This window comes from Oncorhynchus mykiss, chromosome 25 (assembly GCF_057628025.1).
Source record: "Oncorhynchus mykiss isolate SJ-2025 chromosome 25, ASM5762802v1, whole genome shotgun sequence".
NCBI classification, from domain to species: Eukaryota; Metazoa; Chordata; class Actinopteri; order Salmoniformes; family Salmonidae; genus Oncorhynchus; species Oncorhynchus mykiss.
Genome location: NC_143046.1, coordinates 38,442,263 through 38,463,804, shown reverse-complemented (window position 1 = coordinate 38,463,804; position 21,542 = coordinate 38,442,263). Strand labels below are relative to the sequence as shown.

The 21,542-nt window shown below is 41.4% G+C and overlaps 1 protein-coding gene and 1 long non-coding RNA gene across 4 annotated transcripts; one reads left to right on the top strand and one right to left on the bottom strand.

Moving 5' to 3' along the window:
• Positions 1 to 1,813: 1,813 nt before the first annotated feature.
• Positions 1,814 to 7,533, top strand: LOC149971816 (uncharacterized). Of its 2 annotated transcripts, none has more exons than XR_016491698.1 (4): positions 1,814 to 2,014; positions 2,290 to 2,861; positions 2,979 to 3,038; positions 5,479 to 7,533. It is a non-coding gene; the product is annotated as an uncharacterized LOC149971816 (long non-coding RNA). The 2 variants fall into 2 exon arrangements; XR_016491699.1 differs by lacking the exon at positions 5,479 to 7,533 and adding an exon at positions 5,401 to 5,473.
• Positions 7,534 to 15,162: 7,629 nt separating this feature from the next.
• Positions 15,163 to 20,171, bottom strand: LOC110505124 (tryptophan 2,3-dioxygenase A). Of its 2 annotated transcripts, XM_021584114.3 has the most exons (12): positions 19,733 to 20,171; positions 19,448 to 19,553; positions 19,175 to 19,265; positions 18,821 to 18,891; positions 18,175 to 18,302; positions 17,885 to 18,071; positions 17,651 to 17,758; positions 17,420 to 17,531; positions 17,258 to 17,315; positions 17,092 to 17,171; positions 16,432 to 16,522; positions 15,163 to 16,304 (listed from the first exon to the last, which is right to left on the bottom strand). In XM_021584114.3, exons 1-12 carry the CDS (start codon positions 19,768 to 19,770, stop codon positions 16,151 to 16,153), a joined length of 1,224 nt encoding a protein of 407 aa, XP_021439789.1. In that variant the 5' UTR covers positions 19,771 to 20,171; the 3' UTR covers positions 15,163 to 16,150. The 2 variants fall into 2 exon arrangements, with proteins under 2 accessions (XP_021439789.1, XP_090075898.1); XM_090219772.1 differs by lacking the exon at positions 19,175 to 19,265 and having other exon boundaries at positions 19,733 to 20,155.
• Between the last annotated feature and the right edge of the window lie 1,371 nt (positions 20,172 to 21,542).

The window sequence follows — 21,542 nt, the reverse complement described above, 5'->3', positions numbered from 1 at the left end:
TTCAATAAAAACGACTCTTTGTCACATGACTATCGAAATGGAAACCATGTGATTTTAGAGACACAAAGTAACTATAGCCTATGATTAAAAGGTTATGCTATATTGGGCTCTCACTGTCATTAGCATTATTCACATCATTCCAATTCAATCAAGCCAGCTTTGGTATTGACATCAGTGAGCAGGCTTTCTGAGTGAGGAGCGAGGCATTGGTAAGCCTACAATGGAAAACTTCTGAAAATCAAAATGATTATGAAATTCGGACCAAAGAAATCCAATGTTTATATAAAATGGCTGCCTTTCCCCTATATTTTAACAGTCTAATACGTCTAATAAGTCCCTTTGGCCCCCAAAAATATGCCTGAGAGATTCACAAGACTATAACATTAGAATGTTGTAAAATGCTGCAATGCCCTGTCTAGACACTCACATTCAAATCATTTTCACCTCTCATCATTCCCATTTTCAATAAACAAACATGCATGAGAGATTCTCAAGACTATAATATTGGAATGTTGTAAAATGCTGCCCTACCCTGGCTGGCGACGGCACTCAGGTGAAACCATTGAATAAAATGAATAACAAGAAAATAAAGCTATTAAGCTTTTGAACATGTTTTAAACATGTTATTGGCCTACATTTGACCCTGTATAGTTTGGAATATCATTTTCGTAATGTATGAGACATCAAAACATTTTAGAAAAACCTGGCGTGCTATCACAACAGCTGTTCACTTTCCTGTCCTTCTGGAGAAAAAAAATAAGAATCAGCTGATTGCTGAAACAGGGTTGAAGTTCAATGTCTAATTTCACAGATACATGGTTATTATGTTGATAGGCAGACAACACTGCCATTAAAACACTGCCATTAAATAATACATAATCCACAAAAGTAAATGATTGTATCACGAGGGCCATAAACAATAACTAGTAATGCTGCATACTTTTTGCCTTTCTGGTAAAAATTTTTTTTTTATAAATTGCTGAGGTTTGCTGAGGTTTGAGCTCACGAGATTGAATTCACAGTATGATATATTTCCTATTCAACAAAACTGTATGAATAAGGCTTGACATGACTTCGATGCTTTCTAAATATAATATAATTAAATTATTAAACGACTAACTAAAAGATTTCATCTTAACTGTAAAATACATATTTATATGTTTAGTGTTACATTTTCTAAAATGTTTATCTTGATCAAAATTTCTTCCACCCCATCTTTATGAAGTCTCACAGACCTCTAGCTTGGCTTCTTAAACTCATCAGGAACTCACCGTTCAATTCATATTTATCTTGTCCATCTATGACAAATAGAAAGTGTTTTTTTGTTTCAAATATATAAATTATTTTAGATTACTGGATTTAAATCGATCTCTGAAGAATCCACTAAACCCTAATGCGCTACGATAAGGATTGCAGGGATATGCTTTCTTGGCCGAATGAAATGGTAGGAGGGACATCCAGCATCAAGTGGTGTCAGATTTCACATCCTGCTTCACACAGGCTAAATATACATACTACTGTGTCTGTGAGAATCAGGGCTTCCTCTCAATTTATGCCATTTGATCTATGGTGTCCACAGAAAATAACGGTCGGAACTGGTACCAGAACCATGCAGTTCCCCCCCCAAAAAAGGGACCTTACTTCCAATACAAGGAACAAAAAGTGTTTTATGTAACATGATTTTGGACAAGTAAAATTTTATTAGAATATATTAAAATGTTACATTCCCATGAGGCCCAAAAGATGGCGCTGATAGGGCAGCCGTGCTTCCAGCCTTTAGGCTATAAGCAACAAGGAAACTTTGCAGTATTTTATCCCCCCGAATCAGATCCTTTGTTCGTACCCCCCAGGGCAATTGAAGTGATTCTAGAGGCTGATCCAAAACATTGACAGCAGAGAAGAGATATACGGTGTGGACTTCTAGTCCGACTCAGGAGGCGCAATCCACCCATTACTCGCTGGATAATAAAGTTGACGAGCTCAGAGTGAGGATTTCCTTCCAGAGAGACATCAGGTATTGTAACATACTCTGTTTCATGGAAACATGTCTATCTCTCTCTACTGTCTGAGTCGGTAAAGCCAGTTGGGTTCTGAGTTCATTGCGCAGACAGGAATAAATATCTCTCCGGGAAGAAGAAGGGCGGGGGAGTATGTTTCATGATTAACTACTCATGGTGTGATTGTGATAACATACAGTACTCAAGTCCTTTTGTTCACCTGACAAAGAATACCTCACAACCATGCTCCCTTTGGCAAATCTGATCACAACTTTATTTTCCCTTCCTATAGGCAGAAACTCAAACAGGAAGTACCCATGCTAAGGACTATTCAACACTAGTCTGACCAATCGGAATCCACACTTCAATAATGTTTTGATCACGCGGACTGGGATATGTTCCGGGTACCCTCCGAGAATAACATTGACGAAAACACAGACACCGTGGCTGAGTTTATCAGGAAGTGTATCCACTGTGACTATTAACACCTACCCTAACAAGAAACCGTGGATAGGTGGCAGCATTCGCGCAAACTGAAAGCGCATTTAAACACAGCAAGGTGACTGGGAATATGGTCAAATACACAGTGTAGTTTTTCCCTCCGTAAGGCAATCAAACAGGCAAAAAGTCAGCATAGAGACAAAGTGGAGTCGCAATTCGCAATTCAACGGCTCAGACACCAGACGTTTGTGGCAGGGTCTACAGACAACCACTGCCTACAAAGGGAAAATCAGCCACGTCGCGGACACCGATGTCTTGCTTCCAAACAAGCTAAACACTTTCTTCACTCGCTTAGAGAATAACACAGTGCCCCCGATGTGGCCCATTACCAAGGACTGTGGTCTCTCCTCCTCCATGGCTGACGTGAGTAAGACATTTAAGCTTGTTAACCCTCGCACCATCCCTAGCCGTGTCCTCAGAGCATGCACAGACCAGCTGGCTGGAGTGTTTACAGACAAATCCAATCTCTCCCTATCCCAGTCTGCTGTCCCCACATGCTTCAAGATGGCCACCATTGTTCCTGTACCCAAGAAAGCAAAGGTAATTGAACTAAATTACTATCGCCCCGTTGCACTCACTTCTATCATTATGAAGTGCATTGAGAGACTAGTCAAGGATCATATCACCTCTACCTTACCTGACACCCTAGTCCCACTTCAATTTGCTTACCGCCCCAAAGGATCCACAGACGATGCAATCGCCATCGCACCGCACTCCCATCTGGACAAGAGGAACTTGCCTGGACAACTTGCAACTGAGTCCTGTACTTCCTGACGCCCCCCCCCCCCCCCCCCCCACAGACAGTGTGGTGAAGAAGGTGCAACAGCGCCTCTTAAACCTCAGGAGGATGAAGAAATTTGGCTTGGCACCTGAAACCCTCACAAACTTTTACAGATGTACAATCAAGCGCATCCTGTATCACAGCCTGGTACGGTAATTGCATCGCCCTCAACCGCAAGGCTCTTCCAGAGGGTGGTGCAGTTTGCACAACACATCACCGTGGGCAAGCTACCTGCCCTCCATGACACCTACAGCATCCGATGTCACAGGAAGGCCAAAAAGATCATGAAGGACAGCTGAGCCACTGCCACTGACAGCAACCACCTGAGCCACTGCCTGTTCACACTGTGAACCCATCCAGAAGGTGAGGTCAGTACAGGTCAGTACAGGTGCATCAAGCTGGGACTGAGAGACCGGAAAAAAAAATATTTCTCAAGGCCATCAGACTGCTAAACAGCAATCACTAACTCATAAAGGCTGCTGCCTACATTGAGACCCAATCACTGGCCACTCACTTGTCACTTTATACAATGCCACTCTAAATAATGCCACTTTAATAATGTTTACATATCTTACATTACTCATATCACATGTATATTCTGTAGTTTATACCATCTTGCCTATGCCGCTCGGCCATCGCTCATCCATATACTTACATGTACATATTCTCATTCACCCCTTTAGATTTGTGTGTATTAGGTAATTGTTTGAGATTATTAGATTACTTGTTAGATATTACTGCACTGTCGGAAATAGAAGCACTAGCATTACACTACACTCGCATTAACATCTGCTAACCACGTGTATGTGACAAATACAATTTGATTTGATTTGAATTGGTAACATACATTTTTGTCTTCTTCAAATGCCTCTTAATGGGAAAGTAATCTAAAAGTAACGGAATGTAATCAGATTACGTTACTGAGTTTGGGTAATCCAAAAGTTACTTTGCTGATTACAATTGTGGACAGGTAGTAATTGTAGCTAGTAATTGTAACGCATTACATTTAGAAAGTGACCTACCTAACCTGCCCACAGGATGGAGGTATGGAGCTCACTGTATGTAGGCCTAGGCTACAATATTCTGCCTATAGGTGACCGACCGGCAAAATTTGATCTCATGTAGCTAAAATATTTTTTTAAATTACATTTTTTAACTTGGATAAAATTTGAGACTCAGAGCTAGAAAATTGTATGTCTAACACTACAGGAGGAACAATGGGAAAGTAATTATGCTTTGAAAGTTGATACATTTGTAACCTCACTTTCGAGAAAACGGCCCTTGAATGTTTTGGTACACCTACTGGAGAGCTCATCTTTGTTTACATCCATTCAGCATCATTCACACCCACTTGCTTTAGCCCCACCCATCTCTTTAACTATTTACATGTGAGGCCCTGTACTTAACAACCAAAGATTTCAACATTAAAGACTGTTTTATACTACCGGAATGTTGTAAATTTAATCTGGAGCGCCAGAGTGTGCTTTGGGCATTTGTAAACTCAGAGCGTTGTCAGATTGTCCATTTGTAAATTCAGAGTGTTTCCTCTCTCGGAGTGTTCAGAGTGCACACTGGACGCTATGGCCGAGAAGTAGGGTTGATCCGAACGTTTTGACCTAACAACAGCAGTCAAGCAACCAAGCTAACTGACTAACGTTGGATAGCTTGCTAGTTACTTCCATACACAAATGAGAGAATAGCTTACTCTGACCATTTTACTCGCCCTAGCATATTATGAACACGTTTATTTTAGGCCATAACTCAATCAATTACTGTAGGCTATATACACAGTATTCTGCCCATATGAACAAATACAATATTTGTGGTCATATGTGGTTTTAAGGAAAATCATTAAACACACATTTAGAAAGAGACTCATAAACACAATCACGCAATAGGCTACAGCTGGCTTCACAGCTTGCTGAAAACTCAATCTATTGTAGCCTCATGCAGAAAAAAGAGTAGTGGAGTCAAGAGTTCGCTAGGAGTTCGCTTCTGCTGCAGTGTTCCTTGTAAAACATTACGTAATCAACATGACCTTAATGAACAAGATATTGAAATTATTTGTACATGTAGCATACACACGCATGGAATTGGCTTCTCGCTGTCCTTTTCTTTCAGACTAGGGTGAAGTTGGGGAAACAGTCAGAATACTCATTCATATAAGGCAGAAACTGGAAATGGCATTTCTTTTCTCAGTCACATGATGGCGTTGTCACTGTTGTTGGAGGAAGAGGACCAAGGTGCAGCGTGGTGAGTGTACATATTCTTTATTTAGAAAAGACGCATTTCCTTCACATGACCCAAGGCTGTCGGGTAAGCATCATCTAATAATAATATCTGTATTTCTGTTTTTTATATTGGTACCTTACAAGAAACCATTTCATTGTACCGGTTAGACCTCCTGTATCGTGTGCATGTAACAAACTTATAGTGTGTGTTTACCAGATCTAGTGTGTGTTTACCAGGGACGGTAATGTGAAGAACAACATGACCTGTACCAGAGTCCATTAGGATATAGGTCAAGGACGAGATAAAGTGTATTTTTAGTTGTTCTTTAGTTGTTTACTAAACTACTTACTCTGTTTAGCACATCGCCTCATGTGAAAGACTGTCACATGTGAAAGACTTATTTTGTACATATTGTTGCCGCTACCATCTCTTATGACCTGAAAAGAGCTTCTGGATTAAAGAACAGCGATTAATCACCTTGAATTGAAAAAATATTTTTTCTTTAATGAGTCAGATAGGAAGGATATACTCCAAACACCTGATCAGGCGCTCATCCCAGTCATTCACAGAAGAAATAAACTGAGATTTTGCAGAAGGAGATCGGGGTGCCTTGTGAGGATCAGGCGACGAGTGGCTAATCTGCCTTTGCCATCTGTACTGTTAGCCAACGTTCAATCACTGGAAAATAAATGGGATGAACTAAGAACACGTACATCCTACCAATGGTACATTAAAAACTGTAATATCTTATGTTTCACCGAGTCGCGGCTGAAAGAAGACATTAATAAAATACAGCTGGCGGGTTATACACTCTATCGGCAGGATAGAACAGCAGCCTCTGGTAAGACACGGGGTGGCGAACCTATGTATATTTGTAAACAACAGCTGGTGCACGATATCTAAGGAAGTCTCTAGGTTTTGCTCGCCTGAGGTAGAGTATCTCATGATAACATGTAGACCACACTATCTACCTCTGTATTTTTTGTAGCTGTTTACATATCACCACAGACTGAAGCTGGCACTAAGACCACACTCAATGAGCTGTGTACCACAATAAGCAAACAGAAAAATGCTCATCCAGAGGTTTACTCCTAGTGGTCGGGGACTGTAATGCAGGGAAACTTAAATCAGTTTTACCTAATTTCTATCAGCATGTTAAATGTGCAACAAGAGGGAAAAAAACTCTAGACCACCTTTACTCCACACACAGAGACACGTACAAAGCTTTCCCTCGCCCTCCATTTGGCAAATCTGACCATAATTATATCCTCCTGGTTCCTGCTTACAAGCAAAAAAGAAAGCAGGAAGCACCAGTGTCTCGTTCTGTACAAATGTGGTCAGATGAAGCAGATGCTAAATTACAGGACGGTTTTGCTAGCACAGACTGAAATGTATTCTGGGATTCTTCCATGGCATTGAGGAGTACACCACATCAGTCACTGGCTTCATCAATAAGTGTATCGATGACATCCTCCCAACAGTGACTGTACGCACATACCCCAACCAGAAGCCATGGATACCGCTTTCAAGGAGCAGGACTCTAACGCGGAAGATTTTAAGAAATCCCATTATGCCCTCCGACGAACCATCAAACAGGCAAAGCATCAATACAGGACTAAGATCTAATTGTACTACACCGGCTCCGACGCTCGTCGAATGTGGCAGGGCTTGCAAACTATTACAGACTACAAAGGTAAGCACAGCCGAGAGCTGCCCAGTGACACGAGCCCATCAGATGAGCTAAATAACTTCTATGCTTGCTTCAAGGCAAGTAATACTGAAACATGCATGAGAGCATCAGCTGGTCCAGACAACTGTGTGATCACGCTCTCCGTAGCCGATGTGAGTAAGACCTTTAAACAGGTCAACATTCACAAGGCCGCAGGGCCAGACGGATTACCAGGACCTGTACTCGGAGCATGTGCTGTCCAATTGACAAGAGTCTGACATTTTCAACATCTCCCTGTCTGAGTCTGTAATGCCAACACGTTTCAAGCAGAGCACCATAGTCCCTGTGCCCAAGAACACTAAGGTAACCCGCCTAAATTACTACCGATCCGTAGCACTCATCTCTCTAGCCATGAAGTGCTTTGAATGGCTGGTCATGGCTCACATCAACACAATTATCCCAGAAACCCTAGATCCACTCCTCTATTGCAATCCGTACTTCCCTTTCACACCTAAACAAAAGGAACACCTATGTGAGAAGGCCATTCATTACTACAGCTCAGTGTTCAACACCATAGTGCCAACAAAGCTCATCACTAAGCTAAGGACCCTGGGACTAAACACCTCCCTCTACAACTGGATTCTGGACTTCCTGACGGGCCGCCCCAGGTGGTAAGGGTAGGTAACAACACATCTGCCACGCTGATCCTCAACACGGGGGCCCCTCAGAGGTGCGTGCTCAGTCCTCTCCTGTACTCCCTGTTCACTCATGACTGCATTGCCAGGCATGACTCTAACACCACCAGTAAGTTTCCTGATGACACAAAAGTGGTCGGCTTGATCACTTACAATGATGAGACAGTCTATAGGGAGGAGGTCAGAGACCTGACTGGGTGGTTTAAGGACAACAACCTCTCCCTCAACGTGATCAAGGCAAAGGAGATGATTGTGGACTCCAGGAAAAGGAGGACCGAGCATGCCCCCATTCTCAACGACCGGGCTGTAGTGGAGCCGGTTGAGCGGTTCAAGTTCCTAGGGGTCCACATCACCAACACCTAACATGGCAAAGCACACCAAGACAGTCGTGAAGAGGGCATGACAAAGCCTATTCCCCTCAGGAGACTGAAAAGGGTAGTGAGGGTAGTGCGTACAGCCAGTACGTCACCGGGGCCAAGCTTCCTGCCATCGAGAACCTCTATACCAGGCAATGGTCCAAGACTCCAGCCAACCTAGTCATAGACTTTTTTCTCTGATACTGCATGGCAAGCGGTACCAGAGCACCAAGTCTAGGTCCAAGAGTCTTCTAAACAGTTTCTACCCCCAAAACGTCCGACTCCTGAACATCTAATCAAAAGGCTACCCAGACTATTTGCATTGCCCACCCCTCTCCTATGCTGCTGCTACTCTCTGTTATTATCTATGCATAGTCACTTTAATAACTCTACCTACATGTACATATTACCTCTATTACCTCGACACTTGTACCCCCTGCATGTAGCCTCACTATTGTTATTTTACTGCTGCTCTTTAAGTATTTGTTACTTTTATCTCTTACTTTTTTAAAGTGTTTTCTTAAAACTGCATTGTTGGTTAAGTGCTTGTAAGTAAGTATTTCACTGTAATGTCTACACCTGCGGTATTCAGCACATGTTACAAATACAATTTGATTTGATTTTGATTTGATTAAAGAGATGGGTGGGGCTAAGCTTTAAGAGGGTGTGAATGATGCTGATTGGGTGTAGACAAGAAGAGCTCTCCAGTACAGCAGAATGACTTTCCCATTTTTCCTCAACTGCAGTGTACGATATATCATTTTCTAGGTCCGAATCGAGGCAGTCAGTTACATATGACTATGTCTTGGCATATAGCACAGTCATATAGGAACATATAATTAATATTGTCTGCACACTTTAAGTACAAATAGCCTTAGGTTCTTTTGCGATTTATGAAACGATGCAACAGGAAAACTTTTACAGTATATTCCCATGTTGAGTGAGTGCATTGGTACTTTTCTGTAGTAGTATTGTACTGAAACAGGCAGGGAGCAGGCCTCGAACCCTCAACCTTCTTGCCCACTATTGACTGTGCCCCAAAACCATGCTCAAGCAGCAGAGTCGATATCCACGCTTATAAACCCAGGGTCGTTACACTACTCCCTCCTTTCAAAGAGCGCATCCTCACGTTAGCTTGCGACTCTATGTCTTATAGGAACGCGCTCACCGGCCAAGAACACACACTGTCATGGATTCAAGGTTCAGTCACTTCTGACACCAATGTAATGAAACAGGCAGGGAGCAGGCCTCGAACCCCCCAAAACCATGCTCAAGCGGCAGAGTCGATATCCGCGCTTATAAACCCAGGGTCGTTACAGTATGTTTTCATGAAGTACTGTACCAAGGTTCAAAGAGGGCTGAGATTCAGATTCCATATCACTGTTTACCAAACCAACATAATGTAGACCCAGGCGGTTCATTAACACAGAGGTTCCCGCCACTGCCTGCCTCGTGTCTCCAAAGCTCATACCCATTTGTTAAGTATACTAACTTATTCCTGTGGTTAACGCTGCGAAACAACACGTGACGTTGATAGTCACTGAATAGGGACATTCTTATTTACACACGTACACTGCTGAAGGTCTTTCAAAATGTTCATCCGAGTGACTGTACTGTTAATGTTTCATGCTTCTTTAACCTTGGTGAACCTTCTTGTTAACCTCTTTAACCTAGGTTTGCACTAGATTTTTTGTTGTTCATCTCCTGTTTAGCTTTTAAAGCTATGTTAAGGTGTTAATGGTCTTCTAACTTAGTGTTGCCCCCTTATCGTTCTTACTTTCCTGACTAGAAAAAACTGAGACCTGGTTAGGCTGAAGGTGTTTGTCTTGGTTTGGCCCTAAAAAGGTCAGGCCCTAAAGATCAGAGAGTGTTTTGATCCCTGACTTGATCCATTATTATTTAGTGTTTAATCACTGTATGAACACAATACTGATGCATCAAAGAGGCTAAGTGGCTTAATCTCAGTTACACAAGTTTTGTCTCATTTTGGCTGGGCTTCAATCCGATTATGCTTAGACCTCAAAGGTCTAGGCAATATTCCCCTGTTCGTGGAGACCACATTCACGGTAAACCCTGCACATGTTTGCTCAATCGGAAATGACCTTTTAATTGGTGAATTGTCAAAAATCTGCGAACAAATTGAATCCTGGCCTGTCTCATTTGAATCATTTTAACCTAGATGTCAACCACAAATCAACAACATTTGGGGTGGCAGGGTAGCCTAGTGGTTAGAGCGTTGGACTAGTAACCGAAAGGTTGCAAAACCCCGAGCTGGCAAGGTACAAATCTGTCATTCTGCCCCCGAACAGGCAGTTAACCCACTGTTCCTAGGCCGTCATTGAAAATAAGAATTTGTTCTTAACTGACTTGCCTAGTTAAATAAAGGTTACGTTTAGGTTTATTTCAAGTTTGGACCAATTTTGGACAATTTAATGAACAATTCTATGAACAATTCAGTCTTTGCTCGGTGGGGTGAATATGGTGTTTTCTCTTAGTGGTCCTGAGGCTGTGATGGGCAGGTTGATGAAGTGGGAACCCCTGCTGTGACTGTGGATGCCATCAGTTGGCAGGACTATCTGGGTGGCGTCATACAGCATCACTGCTCCTGCCACCATGACAACCTTGATGTGCTGGTCACTGGTTACAGCACAACAAAGATAATATGAGAGTATAGGCCACACCCATAGCCTGGCCCATGGCCTGGCCCCTCTGCGGCAAAATACATTTTATGCACTCTTGAAATGCAGGAGTAAGCACTGTTGTTTTCATCTACTGACAAACAAGAAAATATGAGCTGTCATGACATTTTCTCCCAACAGCCTTTCCCCGCTCGCTCGGGAACTAATGAGGAAATGAGTCGAGATCTCGGACCATGGAAACACCACGCACGTTACTTGGAAATGTAACAGACATGATTACTCACATTTTACTGTAACTCCTTATGTTACGCTATTACTTATAAAAGTAATAATATTACTGTTGTAACGCGCTACCCCCAACATTTCTCACAGAGACAGTTTTTAGTGATGTGAAATTTTGTCATTATCTTTACATTTTATTGCTTTAAGTTATGATATGAGGCCAATTTCATATGCATGGATTACTCTGGCTACAGCCGTGTTCATAGTGTGTGACTGAGCATTCTAAACATTAACATTGTACCCTCACTTTCAGGGAGTTGCCATACTGGATAGTACACAACTCTTGGGGAAGGCCATGGGGTAACAAAGGTTATGTTAATATTAAAATGTGAGGCAATGTTTGGGTGAGTTTGAACTTCAAAAACACATACAGTACACTGCCTGACGCAACATTGTCCTTGAATATTTGTTCACCATGTAAATGAAATGTTTTATATTCAGGGAGCGCTTTTCCTTTAAGTCTAAAACAAGTGTTTCACATGTAAGAGTACCCAAAGCAGATTTCCTGGATGATAAAGGATGTATGGAGTACCACAATAGGACGAGATTCAGTTAAAGGTGCATACACTGCCAAGTGCAGTTTCGTGTGATCAGTTCCTAACGACATTCTGATTGTGCAGACAGGTGTACAGTAGACGGTCTGATCTAATTGCGATCGGATCCAATGGCAAAGGTGCATAACGATGTCAGAATTGAGATATTACATTATTGTTTTAGCACTATCCACTGAGTTTTTAAACTATGGCACAGATGATTCATTATATCGACCATATAATCTAGTGGCTGCTCTATCAATGAAAATAAATGGCTTTAAAAAACGGAAGGCAGTGTGGAGGAGGCAAGTCCAGGTGGGACAAATCTAGCCAATGAGACGTCAGATACTCATGTGAACAACAGGCAAAACGATTTCCACTCGTGATCTTAGCAGCAAAGTCAAAACTGGCTATATTGTAAACGTTTCTAACCCTAACCTATTTAAGGTTAGGGTTAGGCATAAGGTTAGCAGTTTGGTTAAGGTTAGGTTTAAAATCACATTTTAAGAAAGGAAATATCAAAATAGGCGAGGTTTATGACTTTAAGGCTGTGGTAACTAGTGACGATTATAAAGTGTTTTTTCTGAAAGTTGCTGGGTAGTCATGTGTCATTACTTATCAGTACACTCGTAACAACCTGATCATTACGAAGATTCTATTAGATCAAATAAGCCACAAGTAGCAAATCAGCCACTACATTTTTTTGTAAACCAAAATCAACACTCATTGACCCACAGCCCAGGGCTTGGATCCCTGGGCTTTACAAAGAGACCTGTCTGTAGTCTTAAGGAGTCGGTTGCTCAGGTGTTAGGAGCGAACAGTGTTAGTGGTTAGAATCCAGGCAGTGCTCTTGTGTGTGGTTGCATTGGCACAGATTGACAGTTGGCCCTGTGATATCTGATGGTCAGAGAGTATCTGGCCCATGCATAGCAGCGGTTATGGGGCAGTAAACTCATAAAAAGTGTGCTTTTATAAAGCTAAGTAGAGCTTTTCCTATATTTAAATTCTAATTGTTCAGCACTGTGTTACCACTGCTGTTCACTGTTGATAAAGTCATTTCTGGAGATGATTTATTTAATGTGTTTAGTAGTAAAGGTAAAAACAAAACATAAAAACAACCTGCCCCTCACCTTACACTCTTGGAAAAAAAGTTCTATCTAGAGTCTATTTTTGTATTATTAAATTTTTTTTTTTAAATGTACCCCCTTTTCTCCCCAATTTCGTGGTATCTAATTGTCAGTAATTAGTATCTTGTCTCATCGCTACAACTCCCATACGGGCTCGGGAGAGACGAAGGTCGAAAGCCATGCGTCCTCCGAAACACAACCCAACCGGAAGCCAGCTGCACCAATGTGTCGGAAGAAACACCGTGCACCTGGCTACCTTGGTTAGCACGCACTGCGGCCAGCCCGCCACAGGAGTCGCTGGTGCGCGATGAGACAATGATATCCCTACCGGCCAAACCCTCCCTGACCCGGATGACGCTAGGCCAATGAATCATAAAACAATTAATGAACATGCACCTGTGGAACGGTCGTTAAGACACTAAAAGCTTACAGACAGTAGACAATTAAGGTCACAGTTATGAAAACTTAGGACACTAAAGAAGCCTTTCTACTGACTCTGAAAAACACCAAAAGAAAGATGCCCAGGGTCCCTGCTCATCTGCGTGAATGTGCCTTAGGCATGCTGCAAGGAGGCATGAGGCCTGCAGATATGGCCAGAGCAATAAATTGCAATGTCCATACTGTGAGAGGCCTAAGACAGAGCTACAGGGAGACAGGACGGACAGCTGATTGTCCTCGCAGTGGCAGACCATGTGTGACAACACAGGATCAGTACATCCGAACATCACACCTGCGGGACAGGTACAGGATGGCAACAACAACTGCCCGAGTTACACCAGGAATGTACAATCCCTCCATCAGTGCTCAGACTGTCCGCAATAGGCTGAGAGAGGCTGGACTGAGGGCTTGTAAGCCTGTTGTAAGGCAGGTCCTCATCAGACATCACCGGCAACAACGTCGCCTATGGGCACAAACCCACCGTCACTGGACCAAACAGGACTGGCAAAAAGTGCTCCTCACTGACGAGTCACGGGTTTGTCTCACCAGGGGTGATGGTCGGATTCTTATTTATTGTGAAGGAATGAGCGTTACACCGAGGCCTGTACTCTGGAGCGGGATCGATTTGGAGGTGGAAGGTCCGTCATGGTCTGGGGCGGTGTGTCACAGCGTCATCGGACTGAGCTTGTTGTCATTGCAGGCAATCTCAACGCTGTGTGTTACAGGGAAGACATGGAAAATGGTGTTCTGCCATGGCCAGCGAAGAGCTCGGATCTCGCACGTCTGGGACCTGTTGGATCCGAGGGTGAGGGCTAGGTCCATTCCCCACAGAAATGTCTGGGAACTTGCAGGTGCCTTGGTGGAAGAGTGGGGTAACATCTCACAGCAAGAACTGTCAAATCTGGTGCAGTCCATGAGGAGGAGATGCACTGAAGTACTTAATGCAGCTGATGGCCACACCAGATACTGACTGTTACTTTTGATTTTGACCCCCCCTTTGTTCAGGGACACATTATTCCATTTCTATTAGTCACATGTCTGTGGAACTTGTTCAGTTTATCTCTCAGTTGTTGAATTTTGTTATGTTCATACACATATTTACACATGTTAAGTTTGCGGAAAATAAACGCAGTTGACAGTGAGAGGACGTTTCCTTTTTTTTGCTGAGTTTACTTCCTGTTTCGTCTTCTGCAGTTGGAAAAACGGGGGAAGTCTCGCTCTAGTGTGGTCACTACTTATTTACTCCCAACATCAAGTTGTATAAACTCTACAGCTTATCGACACAAGCTTTTCTGTAGTAATCAGGTAGAGTTTTTACTATTTACTGCCAGCATCATATAGTAAATATCTACCTGATTACTATTGAAAAGCCTGTGTAGTGAAGCTCTAGTGTTTGGACTACCCATTTACTACCAACATCAAGTAGTAAAAATTTCCACCAGATTACTACTGGAAACACTACCGTTTTCCTACTAAACACTACAAAACTCTACTTGTGTATCTTAGGTAGTGCGTAAACTACACGTTCACTACACAATCCCTACAATAGTCACTACTGCACAAATCTAGGTTTTGTGTAGCAATTCCATATTACTTTTTCATTAGGGGCAGTTCCTTCTCCTACACCACCAAAATAACTGCTATGCGGGTGTCGGCTAGTGCGGATCTGATATAATCTAGCCCTTAGGTGACCTATGTGATTGTTTATGTAAACTCTCCATTATTTTCTTCATCCTCATTCCTCTCTTGAGGCATTGCAGAATGCGACTTCAATCTTCCTTTGAGCCATGGATGACATTTGTTATTTAAAGGGATCCATGTGTTCCGTGTACTGCCAACTTCTCAATCAACCCTTCAAGGAACCCTTTAAGACAATTCCCATGGAGGTTAAAAAAAGGAAATCCTCGCAAACTTTTCAATAACATATTTTTATTGAGACGTACATTTTATCTTCTGTTACAAAAATATATGATTTTTTTAGTAATGTGATAATTTCTATGCTGATGTTGAATGAAGTCTACATATCATTTCTCTAACATCACATAAACACCCAATATCGAAGTACTGTACAAAAACATAATACTACTCTAAAAAAAGATTAACAATATAACTTCTTTAGGGTACACATTCAGAACTCAAGTACATGGAAGGGTTCATGATTATCATTCATTAGGCTGTGTACATCACACTTTTTCATACTTTAAATACAGCACAATATTATATAAACAATATATACTATACCCTGAGTATACAGAACATTAAGAACACCTGCTTTTTCCATGATATAGACTGATCAGGTGAAAGCTATGATCCCTTATTGACGTCACCTGTTAAATCCACTTCAATCAGTGTAGATGCAGGGGATGAGAGATTTTAAAAATCATTTTTATGACCTTTGAGATAATTGAGACATGGATTGTGTATGTGTGCAAGAAAAAATATTAAAGTGCCATCGGACTGGGTATGGTAGTAGGTACCAGGCACACCGGTTTGTGTCGAGAACTGCATCGCTGCTGTTTTTTTAACGCTCAACATTTTGCTGTGTGTTTCAAGAATGGCCCACCACCCAAAGGACGTTCAGCCAACTCGACACAACTATGGGAAGTATTGGAGTCAACATGGGCCAGCATCCCCCTGTAGAACACTTTCAACACCTTGTGGAGTCCATGCACCAACAAATTGAGGCTGTTCTGTTCTGAGGGGGAGGGATGCCTTTGTGGTTATGATGATATACTATGTTACTTGTCGCTTTATTGGGTGTAGGTGAGACTTTACCAGGTCAAAGCTAGCTTGTATGACACTCTAGATTATGTAGATGTTCCTTAGGTCTAAAGTGGCTTCCTCTCATTGGCACCTTTCCTCAGTCTTCACCGACCACTTTAGACAGTTGAGACAGTCTGCTAGTCTGAATCCTCACTACTGCAGTAGGAGCTGTCACAGTACTCTGCGGTGAACAGGAAGGTGTGCTCATTGGGGTCTAGTTTAGGCACCCAATGCCGAGGTATCAAAAACATGGCCAGGTTGAAGAGATCCACAAAGACTTTGTAGCGATCACTGTGTGAGAGAGAAGAAAAACACCTACTTAGCTCATTCTTGAAGGGGTATATAATGATATGCTTGACAGTAACTCTTGGATGCAGTTTATTTCAATAGCTAATCATATATGACAGACATGACATACCTGACAGTAGAGCGCAGATAGTGGTAGCCAGATGAGCCTCCGGTGCCTGCTTTGCTGCCAATCATTCTGTGCACCATGCACACGTGGTTGTCTGAGACACATAAGATAAATATTGCACTTGTATATATACCAGTTCCAGGTTAATTGACAGTGAAATTATAGTCTAGACCAGTGGTATTCAAACTTTTTTCAGTGGGGACACCATTTTTTCTACCAGAATTGATTGGGACCCCATTTTTTTTCCCCCCAAGAATTTCTCACAACCCCACCCCAAATCTAATGACAACCCTAAAATGGTTTACATTAACACATAACCTTAATTTATTGCATTCTCATATCTTATCAAAATGAAAAGAAACCAGTAAATGTATTTACTCAGTCATTTTGGAATGATCTTTCTCAAAAACGTTTGTATAATGATCCCATACAATAATAATCTGTACTCTTAATTTTGTATTTTATTTTTCTCACCCCACTGCAGTCCCCCCCCCCCCCCGACCCTGACTTTGAATACCACTGGTCCTAACAGTTCAAAGCAAGTTTAGCATCTAGTAGAACATACAGATGGTGTAAGGGAAGCCTGTACATGCAGACACTGTTTGAATGAAATGTGACGAAGTAAACTGTTCTTTACATAAAATGTATTTTGGTGTTACTTACATCTCCATTTTGTCATGAGGGTATCAATGTCCATCAGGTTGGACAGGAGTTGGAAGGGAACCTGGAACCTGGGCTCCTCCCTAACAATCCACAATGTAGTAATTACATCTCAAATGGTGAACAAACACAAGCCTGTCTAAAATAACTGTAAGAAAACCCTTCTTACCTGTAGAAATAGATCATCAGCGCTCCTTGGAGAGCTTTGTAGGAGATCCGTCTCTCACCTGATTAAACAACAGGAAGTGAGATGGTTTCTGTAGTTTTAAACTAATTATTGGGATTGAATTGTTGAGGCAGTTTGTGTTGGCGCTAGGTGCTAAACACTCACCTTTGCCCAAAAGATGCTCATGTCTTTTGACATCAAACAGAGAAGTAAATAGCTCTTTTTGTTTCGTCATCTCTTCCATCATCTCCTCCTTCTCCTCGGAGTCTTGCATTTTCTGCCAAAGGACGATAAATATTGTCGTTTTTTTGGTCAGATTATTTTATCTGTAAGTACCCTAATGAAAAGCGATGTTGTGAGTTTTTGGTACTAGATTATTTTTGAAACAGCCAATACCTCTATTTTATTTTTTTCAAGACTCAACCCTTCAAAGATGTTGGCTTCCAGTTTAACCCAAAAGTTAAACCCATCCTCTTCAAGACCTGGGGTCCTTTCCAGCCATTTCTGAATAGAACAACAAACAGTATTGCTCAATAGTGCTATGATATCAAGTGTGGGAAATAACATCACTAAGTATTTAAATGGGATCTATTTGAAAATGTTTCAGTATTTATTTAGCTTTTCACACACCTCCACCAATTTCAGCAGGCAAGGCTCCTTCTCAGATCTAAGCAGCATCTCACTCTCATGTCCTTTGAAGTTGTCCCTGTAGTGGCGCCTGTTGTAGGGGACTCTCAGGTTGTCAGGGACCCCAATCTTGTTCTCCAACAGACGGAACTGGAGACTTTGGAACCCGGAGGCAGGGGACAGGTACTCTCTACAACACACAAAAGTAATGTGAGTTAAATATGTAAAGAGGGTATCATTTTATAAGGTTTATAAAAGCTCAAAATTCTCCATGGGTTATCTATGGGGCTTACCTGAAGTCATAGAAGTCCAAGGCGGTCATTGTCTCGAGTACGGCGAACTGGTCGACCAGCAGCCTGAAGATCATAACAATCCTGTGTATGCGGGTGTTGACCTTCAGCATGTTGCGTTCATCGCGAACCTGGTGAAACATTACAATTAAAGATGAGCTCTAACTTTTTGTCCTCAGGGGGCGCTCCTGATGCAAAAAGGGTCCCTGCAATTGGACTGTATTGGACAGAAAAAAAAGCCCACCTTTTCACGCCCGCAAACAAAGACTTAGGTCATTGACATTGTTTAAATTTAATGGCTTAATGAGGTAAAAAAAGACTGATTCATATTGTATTTTAAGTGTTTATGAATTATATGTTGGGGCTGCAGGTAGCCTAGTGGTTAGAGCATTGGGCCAGTCACCGCAAGGTTGCTTGATCGAATCCTGAGCTGACAAGGTAAAAGTCTGTCGTTCTGCCCCTGAAAAGGCAGTTAACCGACTGTTCCCCCGTAGGCCGTCATTGTAACTAAGAATTTGTTCTTAACTAACTTGCCTAGTTATATTTAGAAAAGAAAAACAATTTGCTGGGATTGAAATCAACAATTGTATAACTTTTATTACACAAAGAAAATGTTTGCCAGTGTACTCTTGCTTTCTAAGGTGCTTACATGTCCACTGATGAAAATCTCTCGCACTGAATCCAGTTCCCATAGAATCTGCTTGAACCAGAGTTCATAAGCTGAAATAAAATGATAAAAATGCAATGAATCATAATGTCCCACCTTTGCAATGCAATGAAATTGATCATTTGTTGATGGAAAGTTGATAGTGAATTGCTATTCCAAGTCTTCCACAAGTAGGTGCAACTACAATTAAAGGTTAAACTCATCTCTTGAATTGACTGGATTTCAAATGGAACAGACCCCAATCCCTGTGATAAGGGAATGCATGCATTCTAGGATTACAATTCCATTATTGATTTTCAAATCTTGATTATATTTGACCACAAACATATACTGTGCCTTGATGTGTGACAATGAAAAGATGCTCATCGTGGATTTTGTTCCCCTTCAGTTCACTCTGGAGAACTTGGGCGGTCACAACCTTATCAAGCTATAATGGAACAAATTTTCTTCATTTTAGTACTACAACTAATCCATAATTAAAATTGTACTTAATTTCCATCCCTTATGTTGGCCATGCAGTTTCTATCCGCAGAAAAAAAAGATACCATGTCGAAAACCTTGTAGAAGACGAAGTTCGATTAAACTAGATGACGATGGTGAATGCTTTACCTGAAGGTAGTCACCATAGATGATGCCACCTTTGCTGGCCTTGTTGGTTCCTTCTTGAGAGTCGTCTTCCTCTTCCTCTTCTAGATGCAGCTTGCTCTTGAATAGCCTTGGGAATGAAAAAGACAAATGTAATGGTATTGATTGGCTAATGTCATACAATTATTATTAATAATAATAAATATAACTATAGCATTTAGTGATTTATTTAGAATCATTATAGGATGCCTTTGTTACAATTTCTTTTAAAATAAAAACAGAATTTGAAACGCAATAATGAATACGTACAAGTGCCTTTTCTCAAAGTATGGACATCCACCACTCATGGTTATCCAAATGATCCAAAATGAAAGCAAAAATGTTATCTTTTTTTCCGTTGATTTACTCAAACTCTGTGAGAACTCAAGTATTTATAGGCTATATCAACATCCGGCCCACCTCCATTTGCGTCATTTGAACCGTTCTTGTTTGCCTTCTCTTAGGTGAACTCACTGGATGACCCATTCCAAATTGGCCCATTCCAAATTAAACAGACATTTTAGCAGCCTATGTTCGCAATCAACCACCACGTATCTTTGTCATTAATGCGACTCCGTGCAGCCAATGGCAATGCCCGCTTTAGGTATAACACAGATGTTATTGAAGTAGATGTTATTGAATAGAGCCTTAACTGTAATGAACTGCCACTTAATTGAGTATAACTGTGGCAATGGGCTACAAGGGAATCAGGGTCTCAATATTTGTAGTTCGGTTAATGTGTAACCAAAGCCTTAAACATCCTTTGACTTGCTGAAATGTTATAGTTTTTTCTATGTATTTGCTTTTCTGAGAACCTCATTGGCACAACCTTGACATAGCTGTACTTTTGATCTACTATTCTGGGCCGTACATATTGTCCGTTGAAGGTCCTATTGGTGGTCCCTAGACAACAACAGTTGTTGCAGACATTCAGCACTGCTGTCGTCATCCCCCCCCCCCCCCCTCCCCACATATTGTGGGTAAAGTGGAATTACAGTATAGGTAGGGTTAGGGTTAATATTCATTTAAAAGGTACTTTCATACATTTCAGTAATTGCATCATTTACCACGAATGCAGTTCAATACGGATTGAATAGACCCTACATAATAGCCTGCTTACAACTACCCGTTTGCAATTTTCAAGAATTTGCACACAAAAAACCTCACAAGTGAGAACTCATATAATAACTATAATTCATTAGTGAGCCACAATATATTTGAGTTTGTTTATATATATATATGATGTATAGAAATGTCAACATGTTACACAACTCACAAATCAAAATCGCTATAGGGCCTACTAGTGGTAAGTACAGCAATGTGTACCTACACTTTAATTACTGTACACGCTACCTGCCTATGCAACTCTAAACGAATAAATCATGATAGGTATAACTGTAAATTGCTGGCCTTATTATTTGCTTGGCCCATCCAGACCATGTGGTATAAAAGGAGCTGTGTCCCCACCATGGTCTAGAGGGGCGTTTGAAAAAAATGGAATCCCATGTTAAGAGGACATTGTGCCGACAACATCAAAGCCTCCTTGACAGACAGGAGGACTGACATCTGAAGAAGAAAAAAAACATCACAGATCTGCTTTCTACTCGCTATAGCCTTTAGGGGGAGACAAAGTATGAAAGCACAAATCTGTCTAACAAAAAATGGATCATGATAAAATACTAGGTTCTCTTTTCATTCTGGATCTCTGAAGAGCTACAGATAGATTGCACAATATTCATTTAAAAGGTACTTTCATACATTTCAGTGATTTCATCATTTACCGTGAATGCAGTCTTCAATACGGATTGAATAAAGCCCTCCATAATCATACTACCTAATTAACATTTGTATAATATAAGGTAATTAATTTACCAATCCAGGCCATCATAGAACAATTAACCCAGTTTCATCTGTAGGCCACAAATCATGCACTCAAGTCACTCTAAGGGCGCTATTCAATCCGTATTGCTGGAGTTCAGCGTTACTGCGTAGTTCAAATTTAAAGGTAATGTTCCTGCGTTAGCAGATACTACAATCTAGGTAAACGCTGCATACTATATGTCCTCTCAATCAGAAATTA

Coding starts and splice junctions, on each gene's coding strand:
- LOC110505124 (XM_021584114.3), bottom strand. CDS start 19,770: ATGAGTGGTGGATGTCCATACTTTGAGAAAAGGCACTT. Junction 17,532..17,650: donor TTGAAAAAAATAAAATAGAG/GTATTGGCTGTT, acceptor GTCCTTTGGCAG/AAAATGCAAGACTCCGAGGA. Junction 17,172..17,257: donor CTGATGATCTATTTCTACAG/GTAAGAAGGGTT, acceptor GTGGATTGTTAG/GGAGGAGCCCAGGTTCCAGG.